The sequence below is a fragment of the Natrix helvetica genome (assembly GCF_964273705.1).
Source record: "Natrix helvetica genome assembly, chromosome: 2".
NCBI lineage: Eukaryota > Metazoa > Chordata > Lepidosauria > Squamata > Natricidae > Natrix > Natrix helvetica.
The window spans coordinates 195,820,772-195,846,731 of record NC_138552.1 but is presented as its reverse complement, the minus strand read 5'-3'; the positions used below and the strand labels follow the sequence as shown (position 1 = coordinate 195,846,731).

The following is a 25,960-nucleotide window of genomic DNA, read 5'->3' as shown; positions in this document are numbered from 1 at the left end:
TATTCTGAGACACGTTAACACATCTGAAAAGAGATGTTCTAAACATAGCTTATCAAGTTATTTACTAAGTTCTTTCTCCTGAATTGCTGCTGCCTTTTTAGTGTATATTCCCAAGGGGATTTTGTGGGTACAGTAGAAGTCATGCCCCTTTCAGCAACTTTCTAGGCATTCAAAAGGAATCTGTTGGGGGAGAAAAGATCTTCAAAATATTTTGGTCTGTTAAGACTCCTTTATAAAATCTATTACCTTCTCATAGAAATCTCATTGGAACACATCTTAGTATCTCCTAAACTCTAGTAACCTTGAACTATTTAAGATCTATCATTGGCTATTTAGACTTCTTCAAGCATGTGAGTCTGCTGTGAACTGAGATTACATTTTTTCCTGTTTGGCTTTCAAGATTTGTTTTGCTAGATTAAATTGTTTGGTATGGTGGTCTTAAATAAGAATGCCCATATTTGGGAGGAGGGGTCATTTCTATACTGATAATATCTTCACTGCATTATCTAGTCATTGTTGGAAGTGAGCGACAACTTTTCTGTATTGCTATAATTCTGGGAAACAATGCTTTAAGAAATCTGGAGGATGCTATACTCTTGTGCAAAAAATTATCTAGCCAGAAAAAAACAAGAGCAACGTCAATTTAAAACTTGTTTGTATTGTATTTTTGAAAACTGCATGTGAGGTATGTCTATCTCACATAAACTAAATGAAAAAAAAAACCAAATACATTGGGAACACACAGGTAATTGTTGTACTGTAACAATATATACAGAAGGAACATGCCAAAAGATTTCATAAATAGTATATCATTGTCCATTATATGTAGGGGCAGCTTACTTTACCCATACTTCAAAGTACTGTATTGGAGACATCACCTGTGATGTGAAGATATGATGTGATGTGAGAAACAAAGAATTTATGCCACCTATCAAAAATAAATAAAATTAAGTGCATAATATGGTAGAGGGTCTCCTGCCTAAACAGGGGGTTGGACTACAAGACCTCCAAAGCCCCTTCCAACTCTATTATTCTATTCTAATACCATTTCCTTTTTGCATAAGCAGTGTTTACTCAGACATTGCTGGACTTCCTTAAAAATGAAACATTTGTTAACAGGTGATTATAAAGATGATTATATTTAAGTTGCATTTAGTACAAAACAAAAAGCTACTCTTAAGATATTTGATCTTGATCTTTGAGGAGCAAGAGAAATTAATAGGCATTACCATATTATAAAAATAATTAATAATGATTAGCACACTGCATCAATGTCTATACATAAAATAATAGTTTTTAAACATTAATTCTTGTTCAATATGTCAAATGGCTTTCTTTGGTGAGTTTTATAATTATGTACAGATATATAATTCTGTATAATTTGTTTCATAATTGTCTATTAGTTCAAATAATATTTAAGTTGTTTCAAATGCAGTCAGAACTAAAATGTGCCAAAATTAAATCTGACGACTTTCTGTGAGTCAAAAGGAATTTTTTTTTCATAAGTTTCACAATATTTTACAGTCATTCCATATAATCTAGAATTGGAGATCTATAAAATATATCTAAACTATTCTGGTGGGATTGCAGATTAACAGAGTTGGAAGGGACCTTGTAGTCCAACCTCCCCCCACCCAAGCAGGCCACCCTACACCATTTCTGACAGATGTCAGTCCAGTCCTTTCTCTAAAGCTTCCACTGATGATGTTCCCACAACTTCTGAAGGCAAGTTGTTCCATTGCTTGATTGTTCTCACTGTCAGAAAATTCCTTCTTATTTCTAGATTGAATCTCTCCTTGATCAGTTTCCATTCATTATTCCATGTCTGGCCTTCAGGTGCTCTGGAAATTTTATGGAAGATCTGCAAAATTTCTTGGGGAAAATTCTTATGTTATAAATGAGTCAATAATGATCTAGGAAAACTAATTTACTGGCTTCTCCACTTCCTTTTAGAAAGAAATACAGACACTGATATGAGAAAGCCTTAAAAAGTTGTGATTCACTGAAGTAATTGGATGCATTATATAATTTGCCCACTGAATATTGAAGACTGCTTCAATATTCCCATAATCATTGATTTGCAGATATTATTAAGAGGTGTTGAATGTATTGTATTATTCACCAAATGTGTGTCCCATGATCTATACAAGCCTCAATATTTGTTTATAAACACAGTATCAAGCAAAAGTTTTAATAGTTTTGACTAATCCTAAATAACATACAACATTGTCAGCCATGGACTCACATTAATGGCAAGATAAGATTTTTATATTTCTGTAGCACCTCAAAAAGCAATAGCAATAGCACTTAGACTTATATACCACTTTACAGTGCTTTGCAGCCCTCTGTAAGCAGTTTACAGAGCCAGCAAATTGTTCCCAATAATCCTGGTCCTCATTTTACCTTGGGAGGATGGAAGGCTGAGTCAACCTTGAGCCAGGTGAGATTTGAAATGCCAAATTGCAGTCAGCCGGCAGAAGTAGCCTGCAATACTGCACTCTAACCACTGTGCCACCACAGCTCATCTCCAAAAGATTTGGATAAAGTAAAGTAAAAAGGTAAAGGTCTATTCATTCAGTATTACATTACATTATATTATAGCATGATAAAAATCATTTGAACAGCAAGAAATATTGTGAAATACTAAGCATGCAGGCCAGTGGTGGGTTCCGGATCCCGGTGCAATCAGTACAGTGCAACGGGGCTGGCGCTAATCACATGAATGCGCACAGAGCGCGCATGCATCCTTACCGCCCGCAATGCCTCCGCGATACTCCAGCTGCTCTGTAGAGTGTCGCACAGGCGCCATACGCTCTGCACCTGCGCGGAAGCCCCTAAAACTTCAAATACCGGTAAGGAGCAAGGGCGGGTGGGTAGGCCCTGGCAGGCACCGGTACGCCCATACCAGGGTGTACCGGTTGGAACTCACCACTGATGCAGGCCATGTTTGAGTCTATCCCCTTTTATTTGGAAATGCTCCACCTAGGATATATCAGGACTTACTACTAAATAAATGTACCTACAACTATCTTCAGAATTAGTGCAATTAGACAATAATGCTAATTCTACTTCACATGTTGAGAAATAGATTGTCAAACAAGTTGAGTATTTTGCTTGTTTACTTTTTTACCTTACTGATATTCCATTATATAGTAATTAAAACCAAATCATTTAAATTAAGCATTACAATTGGGGTATAATTACTAGTTTGGATGTGCACATCATTAATGCAGCATAAATGTTTCTGTTCATGAAATTAACTCTTAGTGTTTTTTAATTGCAAGAGAAAACAGATTGAGTTACTTCCTTCTTTAATTACATTGGTGCCAATAATCAAATAACCTTCATACTGGGATTACATGGCAGTTCCTGGAAAGAGCAACAAAAGGTCATAAAAGAGTCTTTTGTGTTAGTTGTCAGTCAAAGGAGTATCTGGCCATCTGAGCTGTGAACCAATATTCCTCTCAGTTTGCCCCTCTTTGTGCTAGTTAGCAATTCAATTGCATTCAGAGAGCTAAAAGGTTTAGGGAAAATAGTTACCTGTTCTTGAATCACTCTTTTTGTGACACTTTCCTTTTTACAAGCACAACTTGTAATTCAAACTGAAGGGATTCTCTGGTGTCTCTTCTGTTCCCATGCTTTAGCGGAGAATCTTTTTTGTTTGCCAGTGTAACAGGGCAAATGAGGACACATGATTAACCAATGCTATTATCCATATGTTCTCTCTAATATTACAGAGAACATGCTAATGAGATCTTTTCTATCAGACTTTAACAGATAGAATGAGGTATTTGGCACTATACACTATACAACACCTAGGCCAGGGGTGTCCAAACTTTTTTCAAAGAGGGCCAGATTGGATGAAGTGAACATGCTGGAGGGCCGAACATTTTTCCGAACATTCTTTGAACAATTACAATTAAATGCAAATGAATTATTTTATGCCAAGTTAATTGCAAATGGCATACTTTTCATTTCATAACATTAAGATCAACTGACAGCTGAGTTTTCACAATGTATTTTAAATAAATTTTAAAAAAACTTACCTGCACTAATGTGAAGGGTGAAACTGAGATCTGTACTGCAGCAAATAGGCTCGGTCTGGTACAAAGGCAAATCAACACTTTAATTGCGTCCAAAATGAAGATTTATGCCCCATTTTCCCAATGAATCATTATTTTGTTAAAGCGGAAGCAAAATATGTGAGTTTTGTTGTTGTTGTGCCCAAGGAAAGAAACCGGGAACTTGAGTTACCCCCTTCAATTCCTTCTCACCTGCACCTCTCTTTCATTCTCTACATCGCTAAGATGTTAATAAACTTCCCCAAAGTTAATTTAGAAAGTGAATTGTTTTTGGCTTCATGTGCCCTTACATGAAGGTGTTTGATATTTTCCTCACTACCCTATATATGCTCTTGTTTTTCCTCTACACTGAGCTTTGCATTGAAGTGAAATCATGAATGAGCACACTAGAAGTTTGCTTCTTCTGAAAGCAATTTTATATTTAAAATTAATGGCATGTGTATGACTGAGACATTTCAATTTTCTTCCTGTTTTAAGAAGAAATATTTAGATTGTGTATGTTGTTGTATTTTGTTCCTGTCTATTGTTGTATTCTTTTTTGTCTGTTACTTTCTCCCTTAACAATTATGCTTGTGAACTGGCCAGTCACTGGAACCTATAGGCAGCACGCAGATTTTAAAATAAATGTTTTGCTTGTGCTTAATCAATGCAGAGTTCATAATAGTAAGAGGTGGGTGTAATGTGTGTTTAATTAATCTAAATAATCATAATAATTTTAATATATTTTATTTTTTTCCAGAAATACCTAATACCAGCAGTAATGCTATATTCTACTGGACGATACTTCTGTTGAAGCATAATATTTATGTCATTTAGAAAAGGGAATGCTAGCAGGCCTTTGTCCTAATTGGGAAGTTAAGCCAAGATCAGCAGTTATGTATGACATTTCAACTTTGTTATTTTCATAGTTGGACATTTTTTGAGTTCCTACAGAGGCTTTTTTTAAACAAATAGGCTTTGTGCAGATGCCATCTGTACATATTATAGATGTTTTAGGGCCTCTGAACAGGCATGAAGCCATAAACAAATACTGCATTGGTTTATAGGTTGTTCTATATATCATACCTGTATAATAGGTAATGGGAGGAGATGCTCCATGCACAGAACAACTACTTTTGGACAATCAGAGCATGGAGCTTCTGATGGTTTGCTCTTTACAGAATCTGCTTTGGAAGGAATCTGAAAATGAAAGGAAAAGTATTTGCCATTCTGTTTTCATTCTTCTAAGCCAATGTTGTCTCTTGCAGCTAGAATATTAAACCATGTTCTGCTTTCAGTTCCCCTGTTTGGGCCAGCTCATGATCTTTTGCTAATAGCTTAGACCAGGTGTGGCTGTAGCCTTGTGATCTAAGGGGGGCAAGCATCAGACATAGAGGGTGGGAGACACTGTAAAAGAACTGCTGAGAGAGAAAGATGGAAAAGATAGATTGGTGAGTCAGTCACTGTGAAAGATCCCTCTTAGCTTAGTTGCAAATTCATAGCAAACAATTATAAATGTCTGATTATTTGTTTGTCTGCAAACTGTCAGTGTGTCATCTTGAAATACCATCTGTTGGAATATAAACTCTACTGATGTGAATTGGTTGACAACTAATCCTGTCTCCATAATTTAACATGGAAAACTACCAATGATATAAAGTGAGAGATTATAATTCTCCTTACTCTTAGGAGAATAAGAGTCTGTGGCTTTCATTTCATATACTCAGTTATAGAGAAATGAACACATCATATGAAGAAGCAAGGAATCAAAAATTAAGCCTGAAGCCAACCAGATTTTTTCCAGTTAACTGCCATACTTCAGTATCAGTTGGGCATTGAACAAGTAAAAACCTGAATTTCTTTAAGTCAAGATAGGCAATGCATCAAGTATTAGAAATCCAATCCAAAACCTGTATATACAGAGTTTGCTCATGGATTTTCCTTTATTTAAAAACACCAAAAAACTATCTAATTCTGTTCAGAATCATCTTTATAAAATTTGATTCTATAAAAGACTGGGAAAACAATCAATTTAGTGTTTTCTCTATACAAAATGGCCCAACCTCTTCACCATCTTGATCCTTCTTTGGATAATATATGTGAACCCCAGCTCTTTAAATCATAATCTGGTTAGTAATATGGGTGTCCCATTTACCCAGGGGTGTCAAACCCGCATCGTCACATGGTGTCACATGATATAGCGGGACATTTTTCTCCTTCACTAAACTGGGCAGGGGCAGAGCCAGCACATGACACCACTGGCTTGTGGGCCACAAGTTTGACACCCCTGCATTTACCTATCACTTAAACAATTATTTTTTGGATTATTTGTGAGTTCAAAGCCATGTGAATAATTCACGACTGGAAGCGTAAAATTGTCTTTCCTACTGCTCAAAGGCAGATGAAATTCCAGCTTATTTTTTTAAAGTTTAGTCTTAATAGTCCATGTTTATCCCTTGCCCCACTTTAAGATGCTATCCCTATTATTACAAGGAACACAGAAGAAACAAGGAACATTTTTTTTCAGCTATGTATATGCAGAATGGGAGAGAGAGAAGTCATGAGTAATGTACATATGAGGTCCTGGTTGAACCCAAAGTTGGTGAGATCATGACTCTTGATCATGGTAGTAGGATATAGCTGTTGAGCACAAAAGTAGGGAATCAAGATTGCTTGGTGACTATTTTCAAAACAAGAGGGATGATTTCTGAAAGCTGAAATGGTGAACAGGAGTGTCTCATCATTCTGCAAGGAGAAGATAATTTTTAATGCTAAGGTAGCCTTCAGAACTGTTGTTTCCTTGCAGAGAGCAAAGAAAGGCTCACTTTAATTGGAGAGGAATATGTCCCTGGCATGCTATCCATGGTGCAATATTTTTATTCTTGTTTGCTCTTAGATATTTTTCAGTTATTTGGCTCCTAAGCAAGATTTCCTGCTATGTTTAAGAGTGAAAACATGTAAGATTTCATTTTGCAAAAAAAGAAAAGAGAGGAAGAGGGGAGGGGAGTGAGAAAAAGAAAGAAAATAATTTCTTTAAAAGAAGAAAACTCTCTGTTTAAAGTTAAATGTTCCAGAAGTTCATTGTCAAACTATCAAAGATTGAGTCAATAGTTCTGTGTTGGTACAGCTGCTTATAACCTGTGTTTCCTGTGACCCAGATTGATACAAAAAGCAGGCACTGCAGTAGAGTACTTTTAGCATCTTATTCCTTTTTGATTGCAACCCAGAGTGATGTGAGAGGAAGTGGTCTCCCATTTGAAGATTTGTCTCTACTAGAGAAAGTGAGCTTCAGAATTTCCCAGGCTTTGTTTCAAATGCAAGAAGAGATAACAGAAGGCCCCCTAAAAGGTATTTGCCTTTAAGCACGGCATTTCTCTATTACTCTGCAGACCATGGCCTCTAGCCTGAAGAATTTCATCCACTCTTTGGATCCCAAATCTCTACCTCGGATTCTGCAAATCCAGTCTGGCTTTTATGATGAAGGTAAGGTTTGGTCCAAATTATCTATCTGTGCATAATAATGCAGTTTCTGCATTTATCAGAAGTTGGAAGAACTTATTGGAAGAAGAGCATTATGTCATTACCAGCGGGAACCCTCATATCAATAGGTGATCGTGAATATATTAAAATAATCCATGCCATATTTAGGCTCCAGCTGACTAGACTGTGGTTGTTCAACACAGTTGAGACAGTAGGCACAGTTCCCACCCTCAAGTACAGAAAAGTAAGTGTAAATTTTCACTGAACCATGAAGGATAATCTAAACACATGTTAACTCAAGTGTCATCAAAATGGATGTCATATATGAGGCGGGTGGTGGGGGAATGGACGTGTTTGAAATACACCAGAAATGTGCTGGGTCCAGACAGTGTTTGATTCACACCAAAGAGGTAATATCAATAGTGTGAACTTTAGCTGTAACTCAGAATATTTTACGCTCTGTATTTTTGGTACCATAATTCATATTTTATGTCTGTTCCATTTTCTATTGTATTGTTTTTCAGCGTCGCTGGAAAGTATCTTAGATAGGAAAGAGAAGTAAATGATGGAATGAGGCACAGAGAGATGAGGAGGGCTTGCTCCTGATTAAATTAAACATGTTTCAGTAAAACAAAATAAAAAGAAGAAAGTTTGAGGAGGATGCTTTCGTGATGCTTCCAGATGACATTTATTACTCAATCCCACCAACTTTAGATCATGAGACGGGTGGTATCTAAATTTAACTATAAATCAACTTCTTCACAGTGTTTGTCAATTATCATTTATAACCTTCCAGTGTTTGTCTCTGATTTTTTCCTTTTTGTTTTTCCTTGAGGGGAAAAAGTATATTCAGGAAAGTGTAATGAAATAGTTATAAAATAACTGTGCGTTTGTAGTCTTGGGGGTGTGTGTGTCCTTTCTTCTACAAGGATTGCCTAACGAGCGTCTATATGGACACGTAGCGCATAAGAATTCGTTGTAGTATAATTGGAGAGGAACATGTCCCTGGCATGCTATCCATGGTGCAATATTTTTATTCTTGTTTGCTCTTAGATATTTTTCAGTTATTTGGTTCCTAAGCAAGATTTCCTGCTATGTTTAAGAGTAAAAACATGTAAGATTTCATTTTGCAAAAAAAAAGAAAAGAAAGGAAAGGAAGAGGGGAGGGGAGTGACATGTAGAAAAGTCATAAATAAATGATCAAAGCCTTGCATAAAATTTAGCAATAAATCTGGCTTTGGCCTAATCTACTGAAAGTGTGAAAATGTGGGAATAGATTTGTGTCATTGATACATACTGTATGTAGAGGTGGGGGAATCCCTGGGTTTCCATTCAATATCTGAAGATACATCAATGAAAACAACACTGTCATTAACTTTTTAGCACCTTTTTTTAATAGACATATTTCTGAGCCTTGGGACCTGCACTTACCTTGCATCCAAAATGGGCCGTGTGGAGACTCCTGGCAAGGGCGGGGCGGGTGGTCGGGGCCAGCCAGAGGTGGGATTTAGAGGTTCTCTGAACCAGCCATAACGTTAGCTATGGGTTCTCCTGAACCCAAGCGAACCCGTAGCAGCCCACCCCTGGCTGAAACCTTAATCTCGGTAATATTATTGGAGGGGAAGGATTTGGGAGTCCACAGTGTTAGGTATTCTATGGCTATGTTGAAGAGAGTATGTTGGAGAAAGTTCTTCAGCTTTTCAAGGTATGCAAGGTTATCACAGGTAGCCCTCGACATAAAGCCATTTGTTTAGTGACTGTTCAGAGTTACAATGGCCCTGCAAAGTGACTTAGGACCATTTTTCACACAGCATCCCCACGGTCACATGATCAGAATTTGGATGCTTGGTAACTGGTTCATATTTATGATGGTTGCAGTGTCCCAGGATCACATGATCACCTTTTGTGACCTTCTGACAAGCAACGTACAATGGGGAAGCCAGATTAGCTTAACAACCTGAGCTATTAACTTAACAACTACGATGATTCACTTAACAACTTTAGCAAGAAAAGCTGAAAAATTGGGTCAAATCACTTAACTACTGCCTCACTTAGCAGCAGAAAGTTTGGGTTCAATTGTGGTCATAAGTCGAGGACTAACTGTATTGTTGGAAAGCAGAATCACAGAGGCTGAACAGCCTGCTAGAGAGTTGATAACACCTCTGTCTCTGGTGTTATTTTGATATTCTCTCTCTCTGTCTTTCTGTCTCTCTCTGTGTCTCTGTCTCTCTCTCTGTCTCTCTGTCTCTCTGTCTCTCTCTCTGTCTCTCTCTCTCTGTCTCTCTGTCCCTGTCTCTGTCTCTCTCTCTCTCTCTCTCACTCACTCACTCACTCTGTCTCTCTCTTTCCCTCCCTCCCTTTTCCCAGAAGTGGTTATCGTTTATTTTCCCTCAGTGTTGTCTGCTTACTTATATCACATATATCTACATTGCACTAGGCAGTGAGCCAAAACCTCATCTGATCAGCAACACAAGAAAGCTGAAAAGTAGCAGATGTGAAATAAAAGAGCTCTAGTCTTGGGGGTGCTTTTGGATGAAATTAAACAAGCATATCTCAATGGTGCTGTTTGTTTGTTTGATTGATTGATGGTTGATTATATATCATCAAATCAGTGTTGATTCTTAGCAATCACGTAGATAGATTTTCTCCCTGATGATCTGTCCATAACTTGGTCTTTCAGGTCTCCTAACTGTATACTCATCACCACTGTGATGAGTTACATCACCTCCTTGCTGCTGGTTGTCCTTTTCTTCTTTTTTTCTTCCACCTTCAGAGCATTACAATCTTTTCCAGAGAGTCAGATCTTTGCATAAGCTGCCTGAAGTAGAATAATTTGAGTCTGGTTATTTGGACCTCAAGTGGGTTGATTTATTCAATGATCTGTTTGTTTGTTTGTTTGTTTGTTTGTTTGTTTGTTTCTTAGCTATCTATGTTATCCCCAGGAGTTTTCTCTAATACCAAACTTCAAAAACATCACTATTCTTCCTATCCTGCTTCTTCAAAGTCCAACATTCCTTTCCACAGAGTGCCACAGCACAGAATGTCACAGTGGGTACCATGACCTACACTATTCTGATCTTTGTAGGTAGACACATCAAAGCCTCTAGATATCTTTTCCAAGATCTTCATGTCTGCTCTACCATGGGTTTGTCTGTGGCATACTTTTCTTACCTGCTTGCCTCTTTACTATACATGGTAGAAGCTATCCATCATTTTAATATAACTTTATTGCCAGTTCTAAGACTGCTTGTTCCACTTGGTGTCATTGGTTTGTTACTATGAGTACAACCCAAATACTTGCTGTTTTCATTTGGTTCTCTTTTAATATATAACCATTGCTGCCCATGATCTTGTACAAAGTATTCTGCTTGGAATTCCACGAAACCACACTAAAATAAAGTGCTCAGAAATCATAATGCCTAACTTTCTTTTTCATCCTCAATAATTTTAGGAAACTCGTGCTTATCCAGGTTACCAGAAACATTTACAATAAATGTTATATGATAATATACTGAGTGAGTTCAATAATAGATTGAACTCACTAGAAAGAGACCTAATGAAAAGATCGGTCTACAAAGAGTTGCACTTTTGCTCTGTCTGTGTGTGTGTGTCTCTCTGTGTGTGTGTGCGTGCTTGCGTGTGCATGTGTATCTATGTCCCAAAATCTTTTGGCTCAATTGGCAGGGTTTTTTTTTAAAGGCCTCAGGGCAGAAAAGATACAGAATGATTCTGTATAGAATATAATTTGCATGGCTGTGGCCAGTCTTATATTGGAGCAGCGCCCCCCTCCGACCTTTTGGGTAACAAGGACCTGTTCTGTGGAGGGAGGTTAGAGTCAGCTAATAAATTTGAATGAATGGATGGATAGAGAGATAGGGAGGTTGGGGGAATAGGGAGATGGATAGATAGCAGATTTGTATCCTTGTCCTTTTGCCCCAAAGTTTTTGGGAATGATTAGTTCTATTTCCTATAGGTTTTCCTTATCTGGATTGCAAATTTGATTGACTTTAGGATGAAACAAAAAGCAAGTTTCTAGCACTTTGTTCTACTCTAGTAGCAGTCCCAACTCTGATTGGCTATATCTACTGGACTGGCGAGAGTTGTTCCATAATTGTCTGCAAAATGGGGTTTATGTGTAGATGGCATAGATTTTAATAGGCTGTAAGAGTAACCTTGGGAGATAGGAAGGAGAGCCACAGCCTAAGTAATGGTCAGACAAAAGACAACTGAGTCTCTGAAAGAACAGCAGCACGGAAAACATCTCAGAAGGGACCCTCCATAACTCTCTGGAAAGGAAAAGCAGAGGAAGGGGAGAAGTCACACTTTCAAGATTCTGTTACTGCAATATTATAGTAAAGGTAGTCTAATTTATGGGTTTGGTTCATGTCTGAACTACTACAAGGAGCTGGCACGGATACCTTGAGAAGGTATTTATTTTCAGTCATTTAAAAAAAAAAGAATTCAGAGTTTCTCCAATCCTTAAAATGCTCAATGGATACAATTTCCTTCTCTCACAAAGAAAACAAAATAATAATAATAATAATAATAATAATAATAATAATAATAATAATAATAATAATAATAATAATAATAATATAAGATGCCATTGCTTGGTAGACATCTTTGACCAATGACTAGCCCTATGAGTTTAGTTATCTTTCAAAGGTTGCTTGGAGCTTTGCCACCCCACTTCACCTGCACAAACCTATTGTAGGGGTGTCCGGGCAAATTAGAAGGAGTTTCAAGGCTGTTTCAGGTTTACCTGCATGGAAAACTACAAAATACACTTCTCGGGGATTATTTTAGGCTTGTCCAAGAAAAGGAAGAGTGAGTTCTAAGTGCTGCAGGTTCTCTCAAACCTCTTTCATGCTACAATTGGAATATAATCTTTTCTAGCAGGAAGTCCTTCTGCTCTAAAAGAGATGATTGATTGATTGAAAAAGTTGTGTTCTATATGTGACATCAAAATCCCCCCATATCAACCTATTAGAGCAGTGGTGTCAAAATGAATTTCATTGAGGGCCACATCAGGGTAGTGCTTGACCTTGGGAGGCCGGGCGGGCATGATCAGGGTGGGTGTGGCCAGCTTGATGCCATTCGTGCTGGGAGTGTTTGTGGTGGTCTGAGCACTCTGCCAGTGAAATTGAAGCTCAGGGAGGCTGAACGTGGCCCTTTTGTGCTCTGTTTTTACTGGCAGAGGCACCGTGACCTGGTCCTTCGCTGTTTCCAGGGTGTTAGATATAATCACCTTGTGGGCTGCATCCAGCCCACAGGCCTTGAGTTTGGCCCCCCTGTATTAGAATCCTCATTTAGCAACTGCCTCAGTCAGCGACCATTAGTAATTGTGATGGGGATGAAGAAATAACTTTGCAATCAGGGGCCACATTTATAACCTTTATAGCTTCTCTCTCTTTCACTCTCTGTGTCACATACTTGCCATTACAGTCCTTTAGTACACATTTATTCTATTCCTGACTCTTTTTTTCTTCTCCCCTCGCAGAGCCAACTTCTTGCCTGTACAAGCTGTCTCTTCCTAAGTTGTTTTTCTCCACAGCGCAACACTTCCCTAAAAAGTATTAACTGCAAGTTAACATGCTCAGTTTTGTGACCTTAATGAGTTGATTAGAATCCTCTGGCAGGCTTGGAGCTATAAGGATGCTAGGCAAACAGCTGGCCTAGCGCATTCCTTTTGATATATATTCCCCATTGTGTGCTTGCTTACTCTCCTGTCATCCCTTCCTCTCCAATGAATGTAAATATAAACATTTTTGCTAATTATCTCAGTCCCGGGTGAGCATTCTAAAGAACAAGGAAGTGGTGAAAAATAGCTGTAATATTTTTCCTTTTACCCAGCTTCCTCACAAGTCACATTTTGGAAACCTTTCCCTCCGTTTAGGCTCACCTGGCTATTTGGGAGTCATATGCTTCTGATGCTGTAAATCGAGGGTCTCCAAACTTGGCAACTTTAAGACTTATTGACTTTTTCGGGAATTCTGGGAGTTGAAGTCCACAGTGGCCAGGTTTGGTGACCCCTGCTGTAAATAAATATGGTAATTAAAGCTGAAGTAAAATCTTAAGCATAGTTGTGGTTAAGATTTTTAGCCACATGTTTTAACCATGTATGATTTTTTTCCACTTAGTGACTGCTTTGTTTAATGACTGAATCAATTGAATTATCAACCAGTACCACTTCTGGGCAGTAAATGAGGAATAGCTGTAGTTTCCATAGCTTTTTTTAAAAAAATTGTAATCCGAAAGGCTAAGGCTAAAGCTGCCATAATTGGCTTGCAAAGATCTAGACTTCCAATATAGTAGGTGCTGGTGCTGGAGAAGACTCCTGTGAGTCCCTTGGACTGCAAGGCAATCAAACCGGTCAGTCCTAGAGGAGATCAACCCAGACTGCTCTTTAGAAGACCATATCCTGAAGGTGAAACTTAAATACTTTGGCCACCTAACGAGAAGGAAGAATTCACTGGAGAAGAGCCTAATGCTGGGAACAATTGAGGGCAAAAGAAGAATGGGATGACAGAGAATTATATGGCTGGATGGAGTCACTGAAGCAGTAGGTGTGAGCTTAAATGGACTCCAGAGAATGGTAGAAGGCAGGAAGGCCTGGAGGAACATTGTCCATGGGGTTGCGATGCACAACTTCGCGACTAACAACAATAGCCACTATGAAGTAACCAAGAGTTTGATTTTTGTACTATTTTGCTGCCATTGCATATTTTTGCATCCCAAGAAGCTTGTTCTGATTTTCTCACTGTTTCTCATAGCCAAAACACCCGATACAATTTCAGGGACTGATTTATTCAAATACCCTAGTTCAATTACAGATTTTGTTCCATCAAACCATGAGCAATTTAAAGCTGTACAACAAATCTTTCAGAAGGCAACTGGAATTAGAAATAAATTCCAATTAGAAATAAACAAGAAAACATTTCTCATTTTTCTCTCCCCTGGTAATTATTTTATCATCAATACTGAAGAAATGAATAAATAAGGTGATTCATTTAAGCATAAATATAATTTTAAAGAACAGTAAGTCTTTTAAAAATGTATCTAATTTACTGAAACTCTCCTCTAAGGAATCAAATATATGTTGATATTGAATAGACTAAGGATGTTATATGCCAATTAATTTCAAGGAAATGAATTTGTATTCCCTACCTTATAAAAGCATTCCTTTTAAAAATATATAAAGCAACAATTTTATTGACAATTGAATTTTCTGCTGACTTAAGGTTGTTAAACAGGGACATATTTTCCCTGAGAAATGTGGATATGTCAAGAACTATATATTCAGATTTAAATCCCAAGATCTCTAAAATGCATTAAAAAAAAGTGAGAGAGAAAAGTTCTGTTATTTAAGATGGGGGAGAAAGCAATCTTGAAATCAACCGAAACTCCCATTTGTAAGCAGTATTAGACCTGTTTCAATAACAACCTGTTTCAATAACAACCACATTATTTGGCTGTTTCTAAAATAATCCTCTTATTTGGGTTCTTCTTTTAAAGTGGCCTATAGTTGTTGCTGCTTTCAAGTCAGTTGATGCCTGGCACAAGGGCCTGCAGTTTACTTGGTAGCATTTTCAGATGTGGATTGCCATTGCCTCCTTTCTGGGGCTGAAAGGGAGTGACTGGCTCAAGATCATTCAGTTGGGTTCATGTCTAAGGGAAGACTAGAACTTGCATCTCCCAGTTTCTAGCCAGGTGTCTTAACTACTATGCCACATTGCCATTATGTGATGTATTGTGGCATTTTCCTCCTTTGCGGAGCTGGGGTGGGCGTGGCTTGCGTTTGACGCATCCAGCCTATGGCCACCAGTTTGACACACCTATGTTAGAGTGACTGCTAAAGGTTTTTTCAATTAGCCATAAACAATTTGAAAATATTAGATGCTAGCAGCGCTGTTGATTCACAAAATTACATACAAAGTTCTGGCAACAAATTAAACAAATAGTTTCTGGACAAATTGTGGAAGAGAAGATTTGCTTCTTTCTGAAGCTCCCATGCCCCTTTACAAGCAAATGAAGGTGTAAGTTAACAAGTGTTAAAATAATTGTCGTGGTTCTCACTTGATATTTACACCCAGACTAATAGATAGTATCTAACCTGTGCATTAAAGATGAAACAGTAGAATGTATAGAACTGTATTTTAATGTTTCTAATAAAATTAGTAAAACTTCTTTCATCTTCACATTACCTCTTAGGTTCGATGTATGAAAAGCCTGAATGTTGTTTGTCTACAGGTGATGTGATTAAAGTTGTTTCATTAGAAATTAAAAAAATCCTTGCAAACAATCTAGGAAGTGAAGATGTAAGCATACAGTCCACTACAGCAGAACTACCTCTAAATTTTCCAGGTACAGTACAATATTTTTCTCCTTTGATAAGAAAGCTAGTAAGCAGAGACAAAGAGCATAAAATAGTTTTGAACTATTTTTTCCCCAGTGTCTCATCTTCTTCTAAATTAAGCTCTGTGTTAAATAGCAGTCAGCATTACATAAAAGATGAACAATTGTGGACCAAAAAAAATTCCTAAATTCCAAATCAATACCAACAATTTATGTCATTACATTTTACAGATAGATAATATAGAAATAGCAATGCATTTTCCACAGCATACAATTCTCTCCATAAATGCTAGGATATCAAAAGTTATACTTCAATCACAGAACCAAATTAATTTTCCCTTCCTGGTTCTCTAAATTTCTTGCTAAACCTTCTTCTAAGACAGCATGCTGGTTGGGGAATTCTAGGAGTTGAAATCTAGATAGATAGATAGATAGATAGATAGATAGGTAGGTAGGTAGGTAGGTAGGTAGGTAGGTAGGTAGGTAGGTAGGTAGGTAGGTAGATAGATAGATAGATAGATAGATAGATAGATAGATAGATAGATAGATAGATAGATAGATAGATAGATAGAAAGATAGATAGATAGATAGATAGATAGATAGATAGATAGATAGATAGATAGATAGATAGATAGATAGATAGATAGATAGATAGATAGATGATAGATAGATATGGATATATATATATACATTCATATACATACGCTCTTCCCTCTATCCTTCCATCCCCTTATTCTAATAAAACAGGGATTTTGGTATGTATTGTGTATAGTTGTCAGTTGAAATTCTCATTCTGGTCATCTGTTGGAGCGAAAAAATTCTCTCTCCTGGTTGTCTGTTCGGCTGATCAGTTTCCTATAAAAACTCCCTGGCTCCTGTCAGCCAGGGAGTTCCAGTTGCCTCGCAGGCAGTATTAAATAAAGAGCTGTTAGAAATCACTCTGGCCACGCCTCCATTCACGCCCAGAACTTAACTGATTTCATTTGTAGAACTTTTTGCTCCTTAATATTCCACAGCTATAATTAGAACTAGATGACCCAAATCCTGCCATGCCTAAATACAAAACCCATTTTTATAGCTCCCACTCACTACTGTCACCATTCATCACAACACAGGTAGTCCTCAACGTATGACCAGTCACTTAGTAACCATTCAGATTTACAAAAGACCTCTCCAGAGCTACCTAAGGGCCATTTTCAGAGTTATGATGGCCACGCACAGTCACAGGATATATTTTGGGCACTTGGCAATTTGGCTCACTTTTATGGCTGTTTCCAATGCCCCGCGATCACGTGACAGTGATTTGTGATAGGTTTTTTTTACCAGTTTTCAGCATTTAGTTCCAGTCTCCAGCAAAAAAAAGTGCCCATTGGGGAAAATGGATTTGCTTAGGACCATCGTATAAAACTTAGTAAGTTTGAATCCTGTCACATGATAATTCAATTTACAACCACAATGACTATCAGCAGAATCTTGTTCCAGAGTCCTGATCAATAGCTCCAGCAAAGACTTCCTGCTATCCAGGGATGAAACGCTACTGGTTCAGACCGGTTCGCCCGAACCAGTAGTAAAAAAATGCTACCACTTCAGGTGAATTGGTACTTCCAACGATCATCACATATTATATTAATCTAAATCACTTGGCACAGCGGATTTCCCCCCTCCCCTTGGTGTTCGCTTACCTTTGCAGCAGTGGTGGGTTGCAAGCGGTACTCCCCAGTACGGGCATACCGGAGCCTGCCCAGAGCACCAGATACCATTCCGGTATGGTGCTCTGGAAGGCCCACTCGCCCGCCCAAGATCCTTACCTGTCTTTTAAGGCTTCCGCACTTCCGTGCATGCGCATGGTGCATACAGCACCTCCGTGACACTCCACTAAGCAGCTAGAACGCACGTGAACGCCGCCGGGCCCGTTCCAACCTTACCGGTTGGAATGGGATCCAGAACCCACCACTGCTTTGCAGGCTCCACCCGCCCATCCGGACATCATTTTTGATGCTTTGCGCATGCACGGAAGGTCCTGTACATGCGTGGAGTTGGCGCATGTGAGCACTCACATTGCTACTGAACCAGTAGCAAAGGTAAGTTGATTTCACTCATGCTGCTATTTCTTTCCTCAGAGAGAGGAAACGTTGATCTTTACTTCTTCCTGGAAAAAGAATTCTTTCTAGCTACTCAAAAGTTAAGCCATGACAATATAAAGCCAGCTGAACAGGGGCAATCTAATAGTATTACATGTCTGCATTTTCTATAAGGCCATGTTAAATCATCCTAAAGAGGGCGAGATGACTCAGAAACAGCAACATGGAAAAAGTGGTCCCGTCCACTGTGGGTTGCATCTGTAGCTTCAGCCCTACTCACAACTGGCCTCAGACCTCATTATGATTGGCATGCAATCTCTTGAAATTATTTAAGAGCCAGTTTGATAAAGCAGCTAGCCTGGAAAGTAGAAGAATGTTAGTTGTAGTCTTGCCTTAGGCATAGAAAAGTAACAGAGTGACTTCACATCAGTCCCTCTCTTTCCACCCAACTCACTTAACAGGACTGTTGTCATTTTGTTGTTGTGACACTTGAAGGAGGAAGGAGGACTAGATGGCATTCACTGCCTCAAGACTGCCTCAATCTTAGAAAAAAAGCAAAGGGGAAACCTTGACTCCAAATCAAAGATGAATTGTTGTAGACATTCATGTTCAAAACTCATGTGGCACAATATTCTGAAAATGAAATAGCTTAAATACTTGGGGGATAACATTTCAATTATCAATTTGGCAAATGAAAATGAGCAAATGTCACCATAATAGGTATCCTCATAGCATGCCCAAATGTGCACACACAGATATATAAATCTACCTGTATGTACATTTCCTTTATTTTACAAAAATATACCCATCTTTTTCTAGTTTAATATAAATTTCCTGAACTTCTGCAACCATAAATACAGTGGTGGAATTCAGCCAGTTCTATCTGGTTCGGGTGAACCAGTAGTGGTGGTGGTGGGAGGCTCCGCCCACTCACCTAGATATCATCACATTCCATTTTTGATGGTCTGTGCTTGCACGGAAAGTTCTGCACAGTGGTGGGTTGTTCTTACCGTCGCTACCGGTATGCTGATCGCGGTCTGTTCATACACGTGCCAGATGTGCGCTGTGTATGCGCCTGATGCACTGCACATGCATGCACAATCCACTGCCCCTGTGACAACCAGTTGCTTGTTGGGGTTCACGCAGGCACTGCATGTGCACTTTACCGTTTCCCATAAAAACAGCCATAGCGCGCAAGCAGGCAGGTGATCCAAACAAGCCACCGTACCGGTATGCTCTCTGCTGCTTCCAGCCACTACCGGTATGGCTGTACCGGGCCGTACCTGCAGCAATCCACCTCTGGTCCTGCACATGTGCAGAGGCGGTTCTGTGCATGAGTGTGCTCACATTTGCCAACCGGTATCAAAGGTGATTTCACCCCTGCATAAATATAAAATGAATGTTCGGTAATGTTTGCATAATGTTTAACATTTTTTTTCCCAATTTGAAAATTGCCTTTGAAGGACTTTGCAAGGTAGTGGCTGATAAAACCCCCTACGTCAACATTGAAGAAATTGTGAGCAAAGTTTGGATTGGGCCAACGCAGCGGGAACAACCATGCTTCTATTGCTCTAACGATATCCAGGTAGAAAACCTGATCATCAAACAGGGGGAGAAAATCGTATTTATGTCTGTCGAAGTTCACAATGAGACCCTGTTTGTGAATTGTGCAATCAAGAGGAATGACCGGGTACACACCTTTCTTTTGCCACGTTCTCAAGAAGGAGATTTCTATGAATGTCAAGATGACCTAATGTACACCATGGAAGAGATTGCTGAATGGAAAATCCCAAAGAGCCGCACAAGGAAAGTCCTGTTTCTTAATACTGGTGATGATGCTGGAGTCTCTCCTGAGCTGCTGCCTAAGAATTTTGGAAGCTGTGGAATTCTAGAAGCTATATATGAAGTCCATGCTGTGATGAAATGTAAGTTAATAACTCAGAAACACCAGTTATTCAAAAAAAATAGAAACTCAATAATTTGAACAGGTTAATAAAGCTGAAGAGTAAATAATTTAGTTTTAGTCTATTTGTAATTCAATCTCATGTCATGTTGTATCCTGAGATTTGAAATATCCTTTTTTTTTTGGCTATTGATATTATGGGCCACAATGTATGTGAATGTGCATAGCATATGCTTTTTATCCCCACATTTAGGAAGAGTGGAAATGAGATGGGTACAGTTTAAAAGTTCCTATTATTCTCGAGATGTAATTTTCTGCTTGAATGAACAGAGATGCATCCACTTTGGTAAATCTTTTTTACCACTTTAAGAAGAGATAAAGCAAGGCTCTTCCTCTCTGTTTTTCTCTTCCTTTTTGTTCTGCTTTCTTTGGATTGGAGGATTCTTAGTTTTCCCCTTCAGCATCCTTTCTTCAGAAGGAATGTGTTTTCTCTCTCCCCTAACTTGACCTCACTTTTCTCCCACCATGAGGACAAAAACCTTTCCATAATAACATGTGATCAATTGATCATTATGTGCCACCTACCTGTTTCTAACTCCAAGTGATCCCATAGACTTGATCTGCCTATCTATAGCACTAGCAATAGCACTTACACTTATATACTGCTTTACAGGGCTTTACAGCCCTCTCTAAGCAGTTTACAGAGTCAGCCTATTGTCCCCAACAATCTGGGTTCTTATTTTACCGACCTCAGAAGGATGAAAGGCTGAGCCAAGCCCGAGCCTGGTGAGATTCAAACTGCCAAATTGCAGTCAGCAGAAGTAGCCTGCAGTACTGCACTCTAACCACTCCTCCCATGCCTGTTTATTTTAGTTCTTCCAACAGTGCACTCATTGCCACTGATCTTTCCTCCCAGCATTGGAGCCTGTTCCAGGTCATGCATACCTACTGTTGGAGACTTCCTTCTACAAGGATTGCCTTAGGAGCATATGGACATGTAGCAAATAAGGATCAGGTGCACTAAAATTCAGGAACTGACCTGTAGAAGAGTCATAATGCAACTTCAAAATATTGTATTATATTTAGTAGTAAAGCTGGCTTTGGCCTGATCAACCGAAAAGAGTGTGCATCTGGAAATAGACTTGCACCATTCTCTCATCGAGAACTAATATGCCAAAGCTAAGAATCAAATTTGATAAATCCTTCTATTCCACACCAATGAGGTAGTAATCTGATTTTTGGACAACTTTAGTTCAGGCTACAGATGGTGGTGGAGGAAGGGGGAGAGGTCTCATAGTAGTGTAGCAGTGGGGGTTGAGGTGACATAAATGAATGCTCCTAATTAAAAACAAAATAAAATCAAAAAGCTTCAATGAGAGGAACACTAGTCTAGCCTTCTTTCTGACAAACTGAGAATAGCAGAATATGCTTCTGTGATAAATAACAAGTTAGGGTAGGGTAGGGTAGGGTAGAGTAGATTAGGGCAGAGGTGTCAAACTTGATTTCATTGAGGGCCACATCAGGGTTGTGTTTGACCTTAGGGGGCCGGGAGGATCATGGCCAGGGTGGCCGTGGCCAGCTCAACGTCACTCGTGTCAGGTGCGCTTGTGGTGGCCAGAGTGCTCTGCCAGTGAAAATGGACTCCCAGGCTTCGTTTTCAGCTGTGATGGCCTCCTGCAACCCTCTGCCAGGAAAACAGAGCTCGGGAGGGCTGCACACGGCCCTCCCGAGCTCCGTTTTCACTGGCTGAGGCACCGCGGGACTGATCCTTCGCTGTTTCTAAATCGGCCCCATGGGCCAGATCTTAGCACCCCGCAGGCCGGATCCAGGCTTTGAGTTTGACAACTCTGGCTTAGGATTTGCAACTCAGGGTTCAAGTCTATTCATTGTTTAATAGACTTTAAAGTTTTATATATTCAGAGGCCTCTCCAATTTTCCCTTTACAGGTTTTGTGTTCTTCTTTGCAATTTCTCCTCTCATGGTCATATCTTTAGCAGTGAGTTTCAGAGGAGAGAGGGCTGTTGAAGTGATTGTTCTAAAACTATTATATCACCAGAGGTAGCTGTAGATTTTTCATGGAAGGCCAGAAGCAAGAGAATCATCACCACCGCCATCATTATCCTTGATTATGCAGTGGCTGTGAACATGAAGCCAGAAATACATGAAAGGTGCTTTCATCCTCGCAAAATAGCAAGTTTTATAAGCAAAGGTCGATTTCAATTACGTGCCTACATGCAACTATTTTCTGTTAGGCTATGCATACAGAATATGTGAGATAAGATAGATGACTTGAAATTATGTATAGGTTTTTCAGGACTGTATTATTCCCCTGTGATAGTGAATCTTTGTGTATCTTCAGAAGATCTGTCCTCCCTGTTAAATCTAAGAAATAGTGACATTTTTAATAAACAAGAAACTTAATTCCAACAAGAAATAATTCTATCAGCTGATCCAGACTTTTTGCCTGGCTCATTGCCAGTAACTCATGGTTTCCTGAGTACACAAACAGATGATGCCATTTTCTCCCCAAACCCAGTCCATTGTGAATGTGTCCCATGGTAGGGGCATGCATAAGAATACCAGCATGCCTAACGTCCTTGTCCTACTGTCCCCATTTATTTGTACCCATTTCCTGAGTTCTTATTTATGTTTATTCTTTCCTATTATCTTATACTTGAGTGACAAACTAAAATAAATGGATGGATGGATGGATGGATGGATGGATGGATGGATGGATGGATGGATGGGTTTTCCAGCTTCCATTGAAAACTGCTGTTTTCTGACCCAAGACATCTTAAGCCCTTCAAAATATATGCCTACAGCTCTTTGTCCACCCTGGTAGCATCTTCAGCTCTGATTGCCTGCAGTCCCTGGAAAAGCCTCCCCCTTATAGTGGCTGGTCATTGCCCTAGGCAGCTAATTAATCCTGGATTGATGGGCTGTTGTGTTATTTACTGTTCAGCAATTGCTCATATCCCCCCCCCAAATAATCTTTTACTTGATTCAATAATAGCCCATTGTCTATTAACAATGAACCCCAGCCCTAGAAGCTTATATATCCCTTACCTCTTTTATCTCCCAATGGTCACCTTCTTTATAGTTTCTGGACAGGTGAGGCATTTTCCCCTTGCTTTTCTATCTCTTCATTCTACTGCTGTAGAAATTTCATCCCCTTTTCTTTATTCTTAAAAATAGCAATATCACTTAGACTTATATACCACTTTACAGTGCTTTACAGCACTCTCTAAGAGGTTTACAGAGTCAACCTATTGTCCCCGACAATCTAGGTTCTTATTTTACTCCCTCGGAAGGATGGAAGACTGAGTCAACCTTGAGCCTGGTGAGATTCGATCTGCCAAATTGCAGTCAGCAGAAGTAGCCTGCAGTACTGCACTCTAACCACTGTGACACCATGGCTCAAAAATATATTTATATTGCAACTTTGTTTCTATTAAGCTAAGCTATTCTTCCTTGCTATTTCCAATGGTCCTTCCAACAGAAGGACATAGGAGAGAAAGAACAACTTCTTCCCCATTGTTGTGACTACTGTCACCTCAGAGCAATGATGGTACCACAAGGGGAGAGAAAGAAAACAAAGGAAGGACTTGCCTTTGTATCAAAGGAAATATATGGGAAGGGGTATATGAAGGCTTCCATGTATGCGAACATCTAGGAAAGACAAGGGGACCAGTGAGAATGGACAATGCCTAAAAGGAAAAGCAGGCACTGGGAGATGCTCCACAGGAACCAGTCAACGAATTTTGCCTTCCCTGCCTGGAAAGGCAGGAAATGGGGAATGACCACTAATGGGTATCAAACTGGCTGCATCAGGTTGATGTCACATGACGTATCATGATGGGTTTTTTCCCTTCGCAGAGCTGGGGTGAGTGTGGCCTGTATGTGACAGATTTGGGCCATGGTCTGCCAGTTTGACAGCCCCTGACTTAGGGCTTGTGGTGGCCATAATCTAGACCGAGTTCCAGCATGGGCTAATTACTAACTGGGATTTCTGAAGTTGGTTTCAGAAACACCCAGGAACTGCAAGGGGAACTAGCAACTTAGACTGCAGTGTGGAATTGCCCAAAATGAAACTCCTATTGTATGGCTGCCTGCTTCTTCTGATGAATTTTATGGAGGTGAGAGGTTCAACTGATTGCACCTTTCGTTGAACATTTTCCTCAATATTCTCACAGCTTTTCTGTCAAAGCAATTCTGTGTAGTCTGCTTTATAGTAATGCAATGTGATATAGTTTATAGTAACTTTCTGTCTGAAAGCACCTTACTACCTAACCTACAACAATAAGAAAAAGACAGAAAAGAGAGAGGAAGTTTTCTTAAAGATATCCAAATCTTTTAATTTTATATATAACGGGCTTTTGGGTAATTAGCACCATTATACCATTGAAAACTGACCAGAATTTTGTTTCTATCTTTCTTTTCCAGTTCAAAAAGAGATCGTTCATTTCCATTCTGATTTAGATATTGAAGTTGAAGATGTCACTGACCATTACAATATTAATACTTTTCTCCATCCATTATCAGTGAAAGATATATTAGAAAAGGCAGAAACTGGATCCCCTTTTGTTGTTGCTATAATTGAAGACTCTATTGAAAACAAGCATTCTTATAATTTCCTGTGTCCTGGCAGAGAAATAGTAATTTACAAAAAGTTTCAAGCTGGAAGAATCTTAGCATCTGAAATCAAGAATAATTCCTCTAAAAGATACTTTTTAATTCCTGAGAGCTACAAAGGGAAATTCAAGAGAAAACCTCGCGAATTCCCAACTGCCTATGACCTGGAAATAGCAAGGGACATGAAGGAAAAGCTTCATGTTGTAGCTACAAAAGCTTTTGACTCTCCGCATGAAGACATGTGCTCGGTTTCTGTTGGAGATAATTTTTTGATTCCCAAGTACCAGAAAAGCCAAGTTGTAGAACATGGAAGGAAGTATGTGAAGGCTGCATTACCTTGTGAACAAATTATCTTGCCAAATAAAGTCAATAAGACCATCCTTCTTCCGATGTTCATGGAAGGAAGCTTCAACGAAGTCGTGCATGATAGTAATCAATATGATCTTTCAGAGCTTTGCAACAATTTCCACCTTCCGTTAAATGTCACAGTTGGCATAAGGGATCTTTCCACTCAGGAGGATATTTTGGTTGGCATTCCCTATCTGCAGCTTGAAGAGAAAATCAACTATTCTTACTTGTTAATCAGCAATCTCAATAATCCCACAGAGATTTGGGAAGTTTCTGTGCACTGTTTAAATATGTCCTTCCAGTTGCTGAGAGAATATCCAGACGATAGAGTGCATCGCCAAATAAAACCAATTGTAGAAGAGATAACCGAAGACCAGTACTATATGATGAGAAAATATAAAAATCAAGCCACAATCCCTCCACCCAGACCTCCTAAAATACACCTTGTAGAAGAATCCAAAAAATCTTTTCCCGTTATGGCAGTTCACCATCTTTTTGATACACCAGAAGATAACAAGATAGAAGACACATAGAAAGATACTAGTTATAAAACAGAAACCCAGCTTCTCATTTCATTACATGTCTAGTTGTTCCAAAATTGTTCCAAAAACCATTTAGTTCCACATTTGTATGAGACTGTTGGTTTTCATCACACCCTAATTCCTTTAGATTTTAATTTGTTGTATTTATTTATTGCATTTATACATGCTGCAATTACAAAACTCTTGTCATTAAGTCATCTTGGTTTCTCCACTGGGTTGATATTTGATAAGGTATTTGATAAGGTAGACCATAACCTACTACTAGATAAAGTAGAAGAATGCGGGTTAGACAGCATCACCACCAGATGGATTCGTAACTGGCTGACGAACCGCACTCAACGTGTAGTCCTCAATGGAACTGCATCTACATGGAGGCAAGTATGCAGTGGAATACCCCAAGGCTCTGTTTTAGGCCCAGTACTCTTCAACATCTTCATCAATGATTTGGATGAGGGAATAAATGGGGAACTCATCAAATTTGCAGATGACACCAAGCTGGCAGGAATAGCCAACACTCCAGAAGATAGGCTTAAGATACAGAAGGATCTTGACAAACTT

The 25,960-nt window shown here is 39.0% G+C and overlaps 1 protein-coding gene across 2 annotated transcripts; it reads left to right on the top strand.

The window, feature by feature from the left end:
* The first annotated feature begins 7,295 nt into the window (after positions 1–7,295).
* THEMIS (thymocyte selection associated) lies at positions 7,296–25,505 on the top strand. Of its 2 annotated transcripts, none has more exons than XM_081945634.1 (4): positions 7,296–7,544; positions 15,753–15,905; positions 19,441–19,902; positions 24,324–25,505. In XM_081945634.1, the coding sequence occupies exons 1-4, from the start codon at positions 7,454–7,456 to the stop codon at positions 25,391–25,393; spliced, it is 1,776 nt and encodes a 591-aa protein (XP_081801760.1). In that variant the 5' UTR covers positions 7,296–7,453; the 3' UTR covers positions 25,394–25,505. The 2 variants fall into 2 exon arrangements, with proteins under 2 accessions (XP_081801760.1, XP_081801761.1); XM_081945635.1 differs by having other exon boundaries at positions 7,329–7,409.
* The last annotated feature ends 455 nt before the right edge of the window (positions 25,506–25,960 follow it).

Excerpts from the sequence above, each read along its gene's own strand:
- THEMIS (XM_081945634.1), top strand. The coding sequence starts at position 7,454 with ATGGCCTCTAGCCTGAAGAATTTCATCCACTCTTTGGATCCCAAATCT. Across the intron at positions 7,545-15,752 it reads GTCTGGCTTTTATGATGAAG|GTTCGATGTATGAAAAGCCT; the intron begins GTAAGGTTTGGT and ends ATTACCTCTTAG. Across the intron at positions 19,903-24,323 it reads AGTCCATGCTGTGATGAAAT|TTCAAAAAGAGATCGTTCAT; the intron begins GTAAGTTAATAA and ends TTTCTTTTCCAG.